Genomic DNA, 19,268 nt, shown 5'->3' on the forward strand with positions numbered 1-19,268 from the left:
GCATACCCATCAGTGCGCTACCTGTGGCCATCCACCTTTTCTCCCACAACATACTGCTCTGCTTGCTGAATCAAACTGTTTGTTGGTCAAGGTAAGGCCATGTATCCTGGTCATATTTCGCAGATTTTTAAATTTCTATCTATTTGCGAGTAGAGTACCCAATAGTGCTATGTTCATTGGTCTCATTGCTAGTGACTTGAATTTCCATTGCTATGCTAACAATAGATCTATTTATGCAACTTATGCAAATACTAAGCCGCACATAATGAACTGGTATAGTTCCTGCGACCAAAACAAACCTTGCATTGATCATTGTATGATTCATTTACTTTTGTATCAAATCTTTATTCTTGAAGATTGTATAATGTCGATATTTACTTTTCAGATTTATCAACAATGCCTGCCTGTTCGATTAGCGGTTGCCCTTCGAAGACCCATGCGAAATCTGAAGGCACTACAATGCATGTATTCCCGAAAACTGTTGATCAAATAAGAGAATGGGTCAGACATTGCGGATATCCACTGGATGAGCTGGAAAGTAGAGTCCAACAAGTCTTAGAGGACAAGAGGGGTGATCGATACCGCATCTGCAGCCGGCACTTTTCCTTGGACATGTACACAACATCTTGGGTAACAAAGAAAAATAAACGGCGAACGACACGGAAATTGCTCGAAAACGCTATTCCCACTCTATTCGGCCACATTCCGCCACCAGTGAGTCAAGTGTCCGGATTTAGCTTTAGGCCTTGCGGTAGTGTGTAGGTATCTGAACGGATTAATTGATTTTGTAGGTGTTCTATCCCTTGTAATAATTTCGATATTGATATGATTGTATATTTTTTTGAATAATGACATTTACCAATATATTCTTCTTCGATTTCATAACCCACAAACGCAAAATATATATATATATATATAGGAACAGGGAACTGTGCTGTACTGAGCATTTTACAAGTATTCCGTCTCCTTACATGGCTATTTTTAATATTGGCCTTTCATTATCAATCATTAATTTACCTTTACAACTTCTTGACTATCCCTTGAATCTGAAGCAAGAACATTCTACATTCTTGATGTGGTCGCAGTTATCAACCACTTCTAGCGCGTATCTTACTAGGCTAATCCGCTACAGACCTGTTTTATGCATGTCAAGTAATATTTTTATTTTATCGTGTAATCATTTTACCGAATGTTTGGTTAGTGCTTTCCAATTGATATACACCTTAGTTATCGTCCACTGGTGTTTGTTTTCGGTTATAATTAGTGTTATCCATACTAATGCAAGTACTGTCTTTCAGGGAGATGCTGAAGCGTCCGCCACATCTACAACATTTCTAGATGTTCAACAGCAGGAGGTATGGATACTGACAGCTCCATCGAGCGTCATCAGAGCTGGAATTCTTGTCGCTTGATTGTTCTACACAATGTTTCATTCGTGGTTAGCCGTTGATATGTACCTGTGCTGTCGACACCAGGTGTGTGTTATGTTTTCACTATTGTAATCCTCACTAATGCAAGTACTATGTTTCAGGCAGTTGATGGAGCGTCAACCCCTGCACTTGATGCAGAGTCTGCCATTCAAGTAATTCCAGGGGAAGTGGAAGCGGGCCATGCGTATACGAATTGGCGCAACAGCTTTCGGAAGTGCGCACTACATTTGCAACATCCATAGATATTCTTCAGCAGCACGAGTTATGGATAATGACAGCTCCATCATGCGTGATCATATAACGTGATTCCATTTGCTATACTTTCTTCCCTATTAACGCAAGTGCTGTGTTTCAGGGAGACGACGAAGCTTCCACCACAATCACAACATCGCATTTAGATGATGCAGATGTAAATAATTTGTTGAAAAAAGTCGATGAAATGTGATCATATTTAGATTTTCCTTGATTCTTTTGGACAATGCATCATTTGCGGTTATCTCTTTATATGTACCTGTGCCGTCGACCCCAAGTGTGTGTTTTGTTTCCAATATTGAAAAGCATACTAATGCAAGTACTGTGTTTCAGGGAGATGCGGATGCCTCCTCTCCAATACAACCATTCATGGCAGTCCATGCAGAGCCAGAGGTATGGATACTGACAGTTCCATCTAAATAGATCATCACAGGTCGAATACTTGTCGTTTGATTGTTGCACACAATGTTTAAATCGCGTTTGGCTATTGAGATGTACCTGTGTGTTCGTCCTCACGTGTGTTTTATGCTAACAATATTTTGATACACTATGTTTCAGGGAGACGATGGAGCCTCATAAGATGTTTTTCAGCCTACCCTGAACCTATCCACTCCTGCCTACCTCAGGCTAGGTCCACCTACTCTGACTGTGTCCTCCTCCACACACAGCCACGCCCAGCATACAATCATGCCCATAGCGCCCAAGCCCAGCGCTGCCACCACCACGCTGCTCACTCTCCTCGCAACACTCATTGCTCTCAAACTCTATACTCCTATCCATCCCCCCATACACACACCACTAAGTTCACTCCCCCACCACAAGCATCTCGCTACACCAGAGATCACACTAACTATGCCACATCGCACACCCGGTGTCATAATTATGCATAGACTAGAAAGACTCAGAGCTCGCACACATACCACAGAATTTAGCACACTACCCCTTCCCACAGAATACAGAAACCATAGACTGAGTGCCCGCACCACCTCCAAATGCTGCCCCCACATGGGATACTCACTCTCCCACAGTCCACCTCCCACCAACCCCGCCACACCCTCACATAACATACCAAATACGACCACCACTCGCACTTCCACAAACAAACCACACACACCTCACATCAAATGTGCCCTCCTCAATGTCCGTTCACTCCCAGCTCATGCATCTGATATTCACAACCTCATAACCAACAATAACATTGACCTATTAGCCATCACTGAAACATGGTTACATGAAGCATCAGGCCCCGCCGTTGCACTTGCACTACCACCTGGTTTCACCATACTCAGACAAGATAGGCCAGATCGAACAGGAGGCGGAGTAGCCCTCATCTACAAAGAGAACCTCCAGCTCCAACCTGTCAGTCACCCCTCAACCAACAACTCTGACCTCCTATCAGCCAAACTCACACTGTCACCCAACAGCACCATCAACATCCACCTACTATACCGCCCCCCAAGCAACACCCCAGACCCCCAGGACAACATTATCCATATCCTCAGCAATAATATCAAAAGCTCCACCAAAACCCTTCTACTAGGAGACCTCAATCTCGGATTCAACGATACTAAGGACAAATCTGCAGCCACTCTCACCAAAGTACTCAATGACCTGGGCCTTCACCCAAAAAGTAGAACGTCCAACGCACACCAAAGGCCGCATTCTTGACTGGATTGCAGACCATAACTGCCTCTCCACTATCACCTCTAACTCCTCACTGCCCTGGACTGACCACAACTGCATCGAGTTCTCTATTCCTGTCACCAAAAACCACAAAACCCTGACCCCTGCTAGCGCTGCACAAGTCAGAAGCTCTAAAAAACTCAAAGAGAACCTGCGCCCATACCTCAATACCCCCGAGCTAGCTCCCCCATTCGCTAATGACCCCAATATCATAGCAGACATCTACAAAGATGTCATCACCAAAGCTATCAATGAAATAGCACCACTCGAATGGAAAAAAGAGAAGAAATCCCTACACACCAACTCTTGGTTTACTGAAGAACTACACTCAATGCAATCCCACAAAAGAGCAGCACTAAAAAACTGGCAATCTGACCCCTGTACCAGTACCAAAAACAAATTCAATTTAATCTCCCACCAATACAAGATAGCTATAACTGATGCCAAAGCCAACGCCTTCAACACACGTATCTCCAATGCCAAATCACACTCCAAAGAGATCATTGCCATTTTTAATGAGCTCATCTCCCCCCCTAATACACCAGATGAAATAATCAAAGATGAAGCTTGGTGTACCAGCATCCAAGCTGCCATGCTACACAAAATTGACCTTCTCCAAATGAAAATCAAAGACCATTGCAAAGCACTTCCTCTACAGACAGGAACTAAACCTACCAACACCCCACCCACCTCGTCTAAGCCCACCATACCCGACTTCTCCTTCAGAGACGTCACTGAACCAGAAGTTATTAACCTACTAAAAAAACTCAAACCCTCCCCCTGTAAAGGCGATATTTGCCCCCCTAAACTCATCAAAGACTGCGCAGACTGCTTTGCACCGCTCTTCACGGCATTCATCAACGGGTCCTTTAAAACAGGCATCATCCCAGCTAACCTCAAAGAGGCCTGGGTCCGGCCTCTCCTAAAAAAAACCTACTCTCGACCCCTTACAACCAAACAACTACAGACCAATAACCACGGTGCCTTTCCTGCTAAAACTGCTGGACAAAGCCGCACACTGCCAAATCCAACATTTTCTGGAAACCCACTCCATCCTCAGGACTAGGCAATCGGGCTTCCGGAAAGGACATGGCACAGAAACAGCCCTGGTAGATCTGAAGAGTCAGATCACCCAAATCATGGACAAAGGCAAGCCTGTTCTCCTGCTCCTTTTAGATCTCTCAGCCACCTTCGATCTGGTTGATCACAAGACTCTCACTTCACACCTCACACACTCAGCCAACTTCTCCAAAGAAGCAGCCCTCTGGATCACTTCCTTCCTAGAGGGAAGAGCCATGAAAGTCTTCTCGGACATCGCCAACGCCACTCCCACGACAATCCACTGCGGGGTCCCTCAAGGATCTTGCACTGCACCCACACTCTATAACTTGTTCACCAAGCCCCTCTTTGACAACCTTGACTCATATGGCATCACATACACGAACTACGCGGACGACATACAAGTACTTCTACCACTTACCGGATCATACAACGAAGACGCTAAGGCACTCCGCACCATCTACTCCGTCATCAAGGCATGGATGGCAATCAATGGCCTCTGCCTCAATGGTGATAAGACTGAAATCATGATATTAGGTCAACAGGACAAACTTGACAAACTTGACAAACTATACGCTAACTTCTCCATAGACAGCTCCATCATCCCCGTATCCACAGCCGTAAAGACTCTGGGAGTATACCTTGACTCCTCACTATCTATGACTAGACAAGTCAGCGCAATCACATCCGCATCCGCACACACCACCAAACTCATAAACGCCATCAAACCCTACCTCTCTAAACCCAACTGCCTCTATATAGAGAAGGCAACCATTGGAGCCAAACTGGACTACTGTTACGCACTCCTAGCAGGCACTTCAGCCAAAAACATAAACAGACTACAAGTCACGCAGAACAATGCCCTCCGGGCCGCTCTTAGTATCCCAAGAAGAGAGCATGTCACCCAGGCCAGGCACTCAGCCCAATGGCTTCCGGTAAACGAACAGATCACTCTCAAAATCCTCACCCTCACTCACAAATGCCTCTCTCTTTCCGCCCCGTCCGATCTATCTGAAACCATCCTCAAACCCTCCTCCTCCCGTCCCACCAGGACGCAATACTCCAACTTAATCTGCATCCCACGCATCAAAAAAGCCAAAGCCGGTGGTCTTAGTTTCCCCTACATTGCAGCCAAGACCTGGAACGCTCTCCCTGCAGACATCAGAGCAGAATACTCACTCCGTATTTTCCGCAGGAAACTAAAAACCTCTGTCCTTGCAAAATAATCAGGAAATTCTCAGGAATCCATGTAAATATACTGCGTTACCAATGTATATATGTCTACTGTAAATTCATTATTGTATGTAATTACTGTATCCTATGTAACCAAGACATTGTCTGTAACAAGCGCCACGATGCCCCCGGGCTGCCGTGCGCTCTACAAATCTGAATAAATAAATTATGTGCTGTCTATGCGGATACAGAAAATATAGTCGTTGCAGCGCAAGAGGAAGGGAGGACATGCGGAAACGAATCGGAGCTACAGCGTGCAGATGTTGAAGGTCGAGTCAAAAAAGTTGCAAAGAAAAAAAAACAAAAAAGGTTACAAACAGTTCATAACTTTAAAAAAATGTTTGTGCTGGGGACTATTTTATGTTCTTTTCCAGTCAATTCTACCACACTCCATCTTGTGTTTAAACTGAACATCCCTTTTCCAATCTCTCCTCCAGTTACCCGTGGGTGTCAGAACTATACACACACAGACAGTGAAGCGAATGAGAGATGTGGCTTGCCAGACCGTGTACACTATGGAGGAACTATTAATTGAGGCGAGGCGTGTTCAGGCTCGAGATGCTCATGTCCAATGGCCAGAACATGAACTGTGTTTGGAGACTACAGCAAAGTTGCATTGGACCATAGCTACAGTGCGACCGCACCACCACAAGAAGAGGTTATTGAATGTATTGAAGATAGCTCTGAAGTAGTTGCAGATCAATTTACACCCGCCAAAAATTTGCCACCAAAAAACCTGTAGACATTGTTGTGTTCTCCCATCAATGTTGAAGTAATAGATGTTGAAATGACAGAATGAACCAGCCGCAGCATCCATAGACGCATCAGAACTTGATATCAGCGATATTACTTTCCAATGTGTTGAAATCTCCACAACGTCAAAGGCCGAAACAACGTTGACGCAGGATGACAGTGTAATGAAAGAGAGCAAATACATTGTATTCGACAGTTGTTTGATGGAAATTATAAGTATGCTGAAATGTGTGCATTCCATTAGAGGGAAAGTATGTGGGAAGCCACTGATTAATGTGACTCGTCAAATAAAAGGCAGTAACGTCAAAATAAATGCCGCCTGTAGATTAAATCATAGGTTCTCATGGTCTGCACAACCGATGCTGGGGAAACTGCCAGCAGGTAATCTGTGAGCAGCTGCATCACTTTTTAGTGGCTCCAGTTTTAGAAAGTTAGAGGCTTTCTTTCAGTTTCTGGGACTCCATTTCATTTCTAAAGCGCTGTACTACATATACCAACGTGATTATCTGTTTCTGGCCATTAGTGATGCTTGGAAAATTGAACAATTGTCTCTAGCAAGTACATTCGAAGGCAAACGATTCAGGCTAGCCGGCGATGGACAGTGCGACAGCCCTGGATTTTCTGCCAAGTACTGCACCTACCACTTTCAGGGCATGGATAGTAAGAAAATTGTGAGTTCGGTGGTCGTGCAGGTAACACAATGTACATCCTCAGTGGCCATGGAGAAACTAGGTTTTATAAAATCAGTGGAATATCTACAATCAAGGGGAATGCACATCGACCTCATAGCCACGGATAGACACGTTTCAATTGCCAAGACAAAGAGAGCAGTTCCCACATATTAAACATCAATTTGACGTATGGTATCTTGCTAAATCAATCAATAAGAAAATCTCAGCTGCAGGGAAAAAAAAAGGTTTTGAAAGTATTTTGCAGTGGTCACATTCCATCACCAACCATCTTTGGTGGAGCTCAAAAACTTGAGGGGTCAGTGGAAATACTACTTGAAAAATGGCGGTCACTGATGCACCACTGTACCAACGTTCACCGCTGGACAGCAAATGAACATTTCCACCAATGTGAACATGGCCCTTTGTCCCCAGAGGAGGAACGGAAGAAGAAGTGGTTGATTCCATCTTCACCGACACACCCATTGAGAAGATTGTTTGACAAAACTCTATCAAGAGATTTGAGAGGACTGACAGAATTCTGTCACACAGGAGATTTGGAGGTGTTCCACAATATGTGCCTAAAGTACAGGCCAAAGCGCTTGCATTTTAGCTTTCGGGGCATGAAACATCGCACTCTACTAGCGGTCTTGGCCCATAACAGCAATGTCGGACGTGAACAATCTAGGACTAGGGGTAAAGTAAGGATGCCTCGCTACACTAAGGTGTTTTCAAAACGAAGTAAGCAATGGGTGACCAAACCAGTCTATGATGAAATGCAGTTCGACTTTGTGAAAGGCCTTATTGTTGCTGTGTTAGAGAAGCACAGATATGGAATTTTGGACGTTTCTGTGCAGAGCAGTGATCCATTGCCACCGAACATTGCGACTGTGCCATGCCCACCCGAAGCACAGCTGATTGTGAAGTACAAATCCCGGTTTAAATAATTGCAAAACGATTGTCTTTTTGTAAATAAATGTTATTGTACAGTGTACCTGTAAACCTAACCCCTACCTTCACCATCATGGGTGGCGAACAAGCTGGTTGTCATCTTTGAATTCTCTCTATTCACCTCACATATGTGTATGTATATATTTTTCTCATGTCTCATCTCATGTAAATGTAAATGCTGCGCACTATTAACAGAGGGGAGGCTTGCGTATTGCAAATAATAAAACAAACAAACAATAAATCTCACTTTTAACTCAACTCCTGTGGTACTTTATATTTTCCCTGACCTTCCGCCAAAAATTAAATGTCTCAATTTGGGCTGCAAAGCTCGCAAGACAACGGGGACAAAATTGGGGCACTTAGAACGTGCCAGCCAAGCGGGCCGTGGCATTTGGGAGAGAAGCCAGTTCGCATTTGCACATTGAGGCGCACTACATAGACGGATTCTAAACCAAGTTCTCACAGATGCCTATACTACGTGATGTTGCAAATAAAGAATGCGAAGGACAGCGCCCAGATGAGGCCCACAAGTCGCACTGGAAGTATAAGGGTCTATAGTTTTTTGACCTTGAGACAGTGACCATGCCGAAAGAACTACATTTGAAGGGAGTGCGCAATAACGTAAGAGACGATAAGGCAGAAAATTCAGAAACTAGACCGAGTTTCATTTTAGGTCAGTATACGAAAAATCGTTGTCAAGAGCCCGGTCTGTTTTACAGACTGCATTACGAAGAGACACAATGGAAATTTCAAATATAACGCAAGTAAATCTTTACACGCTTTTATACCGGGATGAAGAAGATTTAATGAATGGATGCATGAATAAATGAATGAATGAAGAGCTAGGAAAAGCAAGTAAAACTGTTCGTAGTGGGCACATGGGCATGCAGGTCCACTGGTCTCACCGATCTCGGTCCTTGGCCCAGCCACTTTTCCCTGCACTGCGGGACTGTCTCTGTATCCTTCAGCCCCTTCTCCCGGCATTTACCTTGCACTTGCCACCAGCTGGCCCTATTATTTAATTTGTATTCAACTAACCATGTACAGCCCTTCCCCATGTGCGATCAGAAAGACACCTGGCCTAGTAGGATCGTTGTCTGTCTGCCCTTGTTCCCCACCTGCCTCGTCACGCCTAGAAACACTTGAGTATAGGCGCGTTACAAATGCCATATCATATATCATATCATTCCTCACGCATGTAGACTGTCGTTTATCATTGTGTGTTGGCCTCGATTTATCTCGTTACTTTTCGCATTGATTTTAGAGACGAACATACTTCATTGAACTATCCTTGCAAGCAAATAGTTTCTGATCGGCCGTAATAAATAAAATGAGTAATATTAATGAAGTTCGGCTAGCGAGACTAATTATAATTTTTTTGTTTTCATAACAGGTATTTGCTCCCATTCTGCCACTGCCATCTGTTTGAGACACCGGCAGATGGATTCTTCAGCAGACACCTGCAGCTTCGTGTCAACAACTGGAGCACGATCACCATATTATGGGACGATCGCCAAGGGCCCACATGCCCTTACGCTGTACTAGTGGCTAGAAGCAACATAACAAACCTTTAGGCTGGACTAGTGCCTAGTTGATGGAACAGCCTTGCGGTTCACCCTGCTTCCAAAGTGATTCTTTTTACGAAAATGAACACCCTGTGTACCATAAAGGAACAGCGACGGAACAGTTATTGCGGATACAGATAAAAGAAAATAAATGGCTTCCGGAGTTCATATGGCAATTGCTGAATATTCTCTAAACATTTAATGTCAAATAAATGTACATTACCAAATGTACCGTGTTGCTGTTTCATTTTAAAGTACAGTTTCATATTCCGAATTGTGGCGCGCTGTGTTGTGAGTTGATCTGTGTTGGTTTCCGGGTTCTGTGTGGAGTCGCGCAGAAGACGACTGGGCGCGTTTGCCTACGCAGCACAGTAACATCACGGGGAGAGGCGGGGAATATGAATGATTTGATAATGTCAGGCTCAGGGGCGGGGGAATTGATTTAGTGCCGCAAAAGCAGGTCAGCCAGGGCGATCGGGGAAAAGATAGGATTATCAGAAAACGGCGGCTCCCTGGTGCTTGTTTTCCCGTGCGTTTAATGGACGAAAACTCGAGTAAGGTCCATAGGAAAGTTTTCTAAAATCGAGCCACTTAGGCTTAAAAAAACATGGCCGACCCGTAGGGACAATAAAAGTTTTTACTAGACCATGCCTTTAAGTGTGTAAGTGTTTACTTGGTGTCTCGCGACTACGGATTTCATTGTGCTACTCTACAGCTCACATTACCCCTGCTAAGATAAGCCTGGCTGCTCAGTCACTCAACTTTTGTAGTAAAGGCCTATATTAAGAGTTGGGTTTGCCTAATACCAAGAGATAAGTCTTGTGAAGTCACAAACCAGTTGGATTTTACAAATACTTACCTAACATTAGACCTGTGACCCATGGAGCCCATTGTGGTAACTTTGTGTCAAACATATCAGGATTGTGTTACATCCCAATCAAGATGAAAGGGTGGGGTTTGACTAGGGACAGGGACCCCCCCCCCTCTCCCCTCCCAACAGGTTTCTGGGAAGCTTTTGGCAGATGGTGCTGGGTTGGAGGGAGTCTGGCAACAATTAATTGCCTTAGAGAAGCTGGTGGGGCTGATGCAGTGCCGGTTCAATGTCTGTGAATGGCTTTGGAAAATGTTATGGAAAGTGTCAGGTTTGGATTTTATGATGCCTGTATCTCTATGAAGAAAAAGTGAAAGTCTGTTAGTTGGAATAGTGACTCATGAAACCAAGATGTCTGTACAAACCCCCTGCCAGTCTATAGAAAATGTGCATGCATTTGAATTCATAGTCTTTCTGGCTTTGTCAGCCCTGAAATTACCTCCGAGTACAGCAATCTTGAGATCATTGAGGGTATGATTATCGTCTGAGAACTGCTCACCTACTGGACTCTCATTACTAGGACATCGCTTCAAAATTTGACGATCTCAGATATGGACGAAATTCCTAACATGGCTTGGAATCCATAACCATCGAAGGATTGTGCCCACACACTGCTGATCAGCATCACAAACAATGGCATCAATAATACAGTCAACTAGTCCTAGACATGATGTTGGGTATTTTACTGACCACTAGTGAAAATACGAGACACATGACCTAAGACCTAGCTTCTTCATCGGGTCAACTGGCCAGCCCAAAAGAAAAAAAAAAAAAACACTCTGGTTTAACACCTTTGCTTAGACTCCAACTTCCCCACCGCCCCCAGTTCCCTTTATACCAAGTTAGAGGAATTATCCCAGCCAACATTATTATGTTAAGAATCACCTCATTGATCACAAACAGCTTGTCCTTGCGGTCCATTTTAGTGTCTGCAATGAAAAGAATGTACAATAATGAGTAATGTATGTTACATTAAATATATTTTTGTGCAATTAGAATACCATTTTAGTAGCAAATATTTTAAGCCCCGCTTGGAGCCAGCAAAAGTGTAAAGCTGGGTGTTGAAACACAACCAAACTAACCAATAGCCACATTTGCTCTAGTCATTGAAAGTAAATGCCACTTGATAAACATTGAACAAATTCTGGGGTCAGGGCACAGTCAAGTGAACCTTGGTCAGGGTATTTGTAAAAAGTTGCTGTTTTAGTGCATACAAGAAAACGGCACATGTGGGAGAATTTGGCTTACATTAAAAAACGAAAATCCTGAAACGACTCACATTTTATTCAACAAAAAAAAATATTGCTCAAGCACAAGAAGGTATCACACAATGCGAAACATGATTAGCGCGCGAATTAAAAAACACAGATAAATACCACTAAGGGAGGATTGTTAGGGGCTATACTATGAATGTGGCATTTTGCAGCTAAGAAGTGGGTCAATTCAGATCAGCCCATCACCCGGCAGTCTGGGGGAAGGCGGGAGGCTGGCCAGAAACAGATAATTACAATGACAAAGGTTAGACAACATCCTAGCCAAGGGGTACTGGAGCAGCGGTAAACCAAGAACTACTCCAAGTAGCTTTTGTTCACCATTGCGTAACAGGACGAGACCCTCCTTGCATCCTACTTCAAAGGCAAGGAATAGTGACAATAAGAAATTAAGGTATGCCCAACCCTGTTCTACACTGCAGTTATGAAAAAGGATACCTCAAAATTCAGCCCAAAAGGCCCATGTAGGGCGTCACCTCACCGATTTATTTGACCTGGCGTTAAGGGTCTAGTTTAACTCGAGGCATATGGAGCAGGGATCAGAAAACAGGCATCAGACCCTAGTTAAAAAAGGTATAAGTCCTAAACCCTTAAAGCAAAAGAAAATAACAGTTACCCATGGACATTGTGACAGGTGAGGGAAAGTAAAAAGTGCAATCACAATTGAAATTGAAATGGGATCAAAAAATGTGTCAAATAAAACTCCATACTGTCAAAAATAAAGACGTGGCAAAAGATTCAGAGATCAGTTTAGGAATCTTGCAGATATTGCAATTAGTCTGATCAAGCTCTGAACAAATATTTTTAATACACTTCATTGTGTGCCATCGAAAAAGTGCGACTGAGCACTAGGATTTGGGCCCCATCAGTCTTGTACAAACATACTCTGAAGTTATATAAAATAAATACGAATAAAAAATTTGGTGGGCTGCCTCGGTACGATATGTACCTGAAATCGTGTTCCAGCGAGTACAGTTTGAATTGATGAGTTCTTGAGGCATTTAAAACAAACCACTAGACAGAATTGTATAACAATGTTTGGGATTTCAAAATCTATCTATTGAGGAAGTTAGAAGCATAAACATTCGTTCGTTTACAGCCAGCCCCTTTACCTGCTTTAGAATGTGGCATTAGCATCCTCAAATCCTGCATTAAATGTCTCGTCCGAAAATTGATTCCTCTGGAAGAAAAGATAAGCACACGTTCCTTGTTTTTCCATTTTCCCTGAAAATAAAGTAACACGCACAAAAATGTTATTCTCCCCGAATACTAGACAGACATGTCAAGAGCAAATCAATCGAGGCACTCTGAAAGTCAGTTGTTGCACTAAAAATCAATGCAACCAATGAAATTGCAGTCTCACTCGACTGAGAAAAAAAACCCTCACAAAAAAGGTAGGTTTACTTTTTTTTTTCTTTTTTTTTTTTAAAGATCACCCACGTCAAAAATAACCTTTGTTAAACATTGTAGAGTTTGTAATATTGCTCACATGTGCAACTTACAATTTAGTAGGGGACATTTTAAAATGACCCAATGCAAGTATGATACCACAGTAACATTGCCAAAAATATACTATTAGAAATTCGTTTCAATCTAGGTCCAATTAACAATGGTGGTCTGAGTGAGTTTACTTCAGGTCAGAAAAATCATGCTCTCTTGCACCAAAATATTTCCCTGCCACAAATCCCTCTCCTCACTTCACAAATACCACACATTTAAATGCATACTTCACTCCACTAATTCAGCACTACCACTTCGAACATCCAGGAGTAGGTCTAGTAGGTTGCCAAGATTACAAATATTCACAATATTCAATCAAGTTACATTGTTGTGGAGGCGTCCACCTCTTCCCATTCCCATTGTCATACACTCACACAAGTGCACTGCCACGGAAATGCTAACTTTTGCTGCCTGGTTAGTTACATATAATTTATGCAACTGTGTATAGTTTACGACAAAAATCACATAAAAACCTCCGCCAGTAAATACATTTAGCCACATATAGATCTAGGAAAAGCTTTGTAAACCAGACTCTCTGGGTTCAAGGGCCAAGACACACAAATCCACAGCTAGGCAACATAGATTCCCTCAGGTTTTTGCTGAATCACCTAATGGTAACTGCGGTAGAGTCGTCACAGTTAACTACCAGATTGGGTGAACGACGGTCCAAGGTAAAGCATAACACAAACTTAAATAAGGAAATGACCACACAGAAATTGTTGAGCCCTGTGCGCATCTTTTGTGAAGCTAAGGACATTATGCACAGGATTCAGGTGAATGGACTGTCTAGATCCCCCTGACCTTTCTAGAGTGGCAGATGTTCATGTGGTAAAGGGAGCAGGTAAGAAGCATCGTCTTTGTTACATAGAATTGGGATAAAACATAATTATTAAGCATTACTGACAGGTACATGCAATATTTACAGTCACACTAATGGAATTAGGGGGTCTAGGTGACGTCAAATGACAGCAAGGATGTTAGTCACTTCCAGACAGAAGTGTGACAGCCAATTTAAATTCCTGGAGAGGGGAGTGATCTAAAGTATCAAAATGGTGGGGAATTATTCGATCAAGAGTAAAGAAGATTTGCAAGAGGAAGTCCAGATGTGCTTTAGTGTTGTTGTGTGGGGGGCTGTGCAGTTTAAGGCAATTATACAATTTACACTTGTATCCGTTCAAACAGCATCTTTTATTTGGTATCAAGGCAGAAAACAAATGCCTAAAGGGACTGGGGAAAACTACAACTACAGAGTATAAGAATGTGTCAGCATGGATGAACTAAAAGGGGATTCCTTAGTGCTCCCAAAATTCCACTTGTGATAAAACAAAGTCCACAACCTACTGTAGCAAGTACTCGCCCCTTGAGGGATGCCCTAGTCTACAATGTAAGGTCCAAACGCTATGGCCAACATAAAAAATACTCCACCTAATCTTTATAAGTCAATTTGCAACAAAACAGATTTGTTCCATGCTCTCGGGGCTTATCACCTTAAGTGATAAGCGCTGAGAGTGCTGTTCCCATCTTCATCTTGTATCCTGGCTTGCAACATTATGTGTTACTACTGACTTCTGCAATTGTATTCGCTCTCCCCTCTTGCTTCGCCACTCTTTTTGACTGATTATTCTCTGTTCTCTCCCCCCCTCCTCTCCTCCTCCCCTTACTTCTATGCACTTACTCTATCAAAATTGTCCCTGGACTAAGTATGATAGCAACCTTGCCTGTCTCCTCCCTCCTCCCTTTACTTGCCCCCCACTGCCCCCACTCCAGCACAATCTGAAATGTCGTCACGGCCTAGTACGATAGTCGCTTGTTTTGTTCCTCCCCACCTTTTCTCCACCTGTCTCTCTCACCTTTTGTTTTTCTCCGGCTCTACCCGAAATGTCATCAGGCCTAGTACGGTAGTCGCCTGTCTGTTTCCATTTCCTTCCCACTCTCCACCTCCCTTCCTTATTTATGTCCAAGTGCTATCTGAAATGTCATCAGGCCGAGTATGATAGTTAATTTCACATCCTTACTGCCCTGTAAGAAAGTCATTGTATTTTCCCTTGTTCCTTCACTTGCCTTGAAGCGCTTTGAAACACATTGCGTATAGGCGATATATAAGCAAACTATGATATCAAGTGCCAAGGACTAGCTATCTCGTCAGCGATTGCAGAAACTGAAAAGCCAACCCCCGGGCTATGTGAGGAGGAGGTTCCTCCTCACGTCCCAGGGGTTGGAATTCCTTCGGTTTCAAGTGAGCGTGTGTAATGCACACTAACGTGACACAAAGTAATTTCACTCACGAGTGACGGAGAAGGTAGATTCGGCCCTCGATTTCTGGCATTTCTATGCCGTTTTGACCGAGGGAGGCATTGTTGCAAAGGGGAGGCCCTCCCCCTTCCAACGATACCTACCAACAAGCATTGCTGGGCGCGGATCGCTCGAGCCATCCTCTACAGACTTGTACAGTCTCCCAGCTTTCTCCCTCCAGCCTTTTGTTGAATGGAGCACCAACAAATAAGTCTGCTTCCTCCAGGTCCAATTAACTCTATGATTTTGCCCAGTCCCTTCTACGCTCATAGGGCTGCAGTGTCTTTTCTGATATCGAGATCCCCTTTGGCAAACCGTTTCTGCATCTACAATTTGCCACCTTCTACTTAGGTTAAGTGCTTTGTTAGATCTCCATTTGTACTAGCTATGTGGGAAATAATCATCACATTAAGCACTAGCCTTGCAGTTTTAAATGCAAATCGTAGGAACACTTTGGATTCCCTCTTTCGCACATACACAGTTCTGTGCTGCTCTACCGCAGTGGGGGGATGCACGGAGCGTGTGGTTAAGTCCTCCGCATCCAACTGTATCGCAGATCTGTTAGAACACCATCCAAACACTCCAGTGGATAAGCAGCACCGTTCACTAGCGGGTCTCCCATTAGAATCTGCAGGTCATTTGCATCCACAGAGGTCTTTCCGGGCATGTTCTATGCCTGCAAGCTTTTATAGGCCAAAAGGTTCACCACATCTAAAAGGGATCCCATTTCCTCCACCTGCTGGGGCCCATTCCAGTTTCCCAAGGAAGCTACCATAAAAAGGGTGGTGAGCCCCTCTGACTCACCATAGGGCAATGTGCTAAATCCTGATTCCAATTTGTTTAAACAGGACACTTTCCAAGCTTTCAGAGTAGTCAGGAAGACACGAGACAACAGTCTGAAGTGTTTGGGGTCGGCAAAACTGGAAGTCAGTTGAATTAAGCCACACTCTGGCTGCACTGTTACCTGCCCTTCTTACCCCCACCTCACCTGGCACTTGTGCCCCGCCCCCACCCCTTCCCCGCACTTGCGCGATCTGAATAACACAGGGCCTACTAAGATAGTTTCGTCCTCTTTAAGTCCGCCCACCCCCTTGTCTTGTCGCACCTAAAAACACTTGTGTACAGGGGCATTATAAATGCCATAACTTCATAGTAGGATGGAAAATCCCAGTTGCAAGAGATGGTGGAGAGGGCAGAGGAAAGAAAGCAGTAAAAAAAAAAAAAAAAAAAAAAAAGACAAAGGTATTTCATTATTTGCAGCAAAAAGAAGTCCACAGGAGCGCAATAACTGGCAGCTGCCCGGATGGTGGCAGGCAGCTTGCTCAGTAGGTGAGGTTGAGGGTGGGGGGGGCGGGGTCCAAGGATTGAAGTAGTGGGGATATGATGGGGTGCAGATTAGATACAATTAGAAGGGAGGGATAAGAGGGCAGTCTGCTGAGATTTTGAAGCACATTGTGAGTCTATTGGCAGCGAGGGTTGGTTAGACGGGGTAGCATGGGAAGAGGACAGCTTACAAGAATTGGAGCGTAGACGAGGTTTGTGTGGCAGGCTGGAATGCCTTTAAATAGGTAAGATCGTGGGAATGGAACCATCAGCAGAGGTGTATCTGCATGTCTTCTGCCATCATAGCAGCGGGGTGGTAAGCCATCAATGTCACAGTTTTAGTCATAATCCTAATGGAGTGTTCTTATGCTGGAAATACCCATATTCATCGTGTTTCCTTCCACCAATAGAATGCCTTTGTCGAGCTGCTCCCCTCACAGAACGAAGCAGGGAAGGTGAGCCCCAAGAGGATGGGTGTGGGAGGGGACAGTGAAAGACCACGATGGATGGTTGCAGCAAGTAAACGGACACCCATGAAAAGAGGATTCGATTTACCCAGCCTGCGACCATCTATCAGGATCCCTGGAGTCCATGGGCCTATTGGCATTCTTGCTTGTAAGAGAATGTGACAGTGGTCGAGATCCCTCTCGCTGGGCCTTGATGGTAGATTCTCTGTTGACTGGACTGTTAGGTAAGATTTTGTAGAGTCCAACTGGTGTGGGACTTTACATGACTTATCTGATGGTTATTAGTGACCCAAATTTTAACATAGGCCTGTACTACACAAGTCGGTAGAGTGGCTGAGCAACCAGGCTCATCTTAGAAGGGGTACTGTGAGCTGTAGAGCAGTACAAAGAAATCAGTAATGACAGGTATTCAAGTAAACACTTGCACCCTTACAAGTCATATTAACATAATTTATATATACGCAAAGCAAACGAATCACACTAGGTTATGCAGCAACTAATAGTTGCTGCAAGTAGAATTTCAGAAGTTATTCAAGTAGCAATAATGCAGGAAAGTAAATTCTTTCTGCATTAAAAAATTTTCCAGCACACAGAGTGGCATCAGTTAAGGTCAGTAGTAGAACTTAAGGTTAACCATACAATATTGAGTTTGGAGGGAAGAACACTGTAGTACTTTAACAATAGTCTTTTCTCCAAGAGGCATGTATGCAGTCTGTAATAGTGTACAATAACTAAAACCTGTAAGGGAACGAGCACTGCCAAAGCCAGTAGGGATGCCTTTAGGGAGCTAGGACAGCCAGGTACAATAGGACAGTTCTAATACAATCTTCTTAGAAAAAATTAGCTGAACAGTTAGTAGTTAATTGAAGAAAAATCCAGGCGCTCAAGTGAGCCTACCTGATGTGCACAAGCTGTTAGGCCTGCGCAGGTGAATTGCAGTAATACAAAAAGATAGAAAGGCACCCGCCCCACCCTCCCGCCCCCACTAAGCTAGGATGTGCTAGATTTGGCTAGGGACGGTTAAACCAAAAGTCTCACAGTACCTTAGTATTGAAGCAGATGTTCCATCCGACTTCCTTCTTGATTCAGCGATGCAGACCCTTGTTCCTGGATCTTGGTCGTGGTGACGAAATGAAATGAAGGACGTCTGGTGGGCTTCTGCTGCAGCACTCTCGACAGGGACTCTGCAGCAACCGATTCCACTTGTTTCAAAGGCTCTTTGTTGTTTTGGCGCCTTTTTCTCAGTGGCGAAGAAGAATGAATATCCCAGGTTGGAATGTCCTCGGTTCCTCTGTCCTGAACTCTGTTGAGGGGACTCTGGATGAAGATTTCCTGCTTCTGTAAACTCGTGCCGATGCCTGAGAAGTTCCAGCATGATTCGTCCCTCGGAAGACACTGCACTCGATGGTCCAAGTAACCCGGGTATTGGGAAATTGCAGCCCAGGAAAGTCACAGAGACTCTGTGGTTGGCTCACAATGAAGAAGGTCTTGAGGCTAGATGGTCCCACCAGCCTAAGGGAGGAAGTAGTGCTTGGTGGAGCTTCCCTGCCCGATAGGAAAACTGGGTCAGCACAGCTGCAAGGCTTCATCTGTACTTTTTCGCGGTCCTGGAAGGTGCTGCTGGCTTCTCTCTGCAGCTTCTTCAGATTCGATGTTACAGTTACAGTGGTCGACTCTGCGTGTAGTCCCAAAACCCTTCCCTTATATGCAAAATCCCATTCATTCACAGCACTAAGCTATCAATCACACAGTGGAAGGGGCGTCCTATAGGACAGTCACCCACCAAGTTGGAACTGGTTAGAAACAAAGGCCAGTGAAGTTTCGGGCTCTTCCCTTACTTCCTGCCTTCTCAGGCATACTTGAGTCTGGGCGGACTTCAGGGCTGAAGCCCATAAAAGGTAAAACACACAATGGACTCAAACCTGAACTAAAGGACAGAGTAAAAGCCCA

The 19,268-nt window shown here is 44.1% G+C and overlaps 1 protein-coding gene across 1 annotated transcript in view; it reads right to left on the reverse strand.

Moving 5' to 3' along the window:
- BRIX1 (biogenesis of ribosomes BRX1) overlaps positions 1–19,268 on the reverse strand; it is a 129,084-nt gene that overhangs the window by 88,918 nt on the left and 20,898 nt on the right. The window contains exons 2-3 of the mRNA XM_069627106.1: positions 12,849–12,960; positions 11,351–11,394 (exon numbers count right to left, since the gene is read on the reverse strand). Of these exons, the coding sequence (XP_069483207.1) occupies positions 11,351–11,394; positions 12,849–12,960 (156 nt within the window). The remainder of the gene's footprint in view (positions 1–11,350; positions 11,395–12,848; positions 12,961–19,268) is intronic.

The sequence above is a fragment of the Ambystoma mexicanum genome, chromosome 6p (genome assembly GCF_040938575.1).
Source record: "Ambystoma mexicanum isolate Mex_15411 chromosome 6p, UKY_AmexF1_1, whole genome shotgun sequence".
NCBI lineage: Eukaryota > Metazoa > Chordata > Amphibia > Caudata > Ambystomatidae > Ambystoma > Ambystoma mexicanum.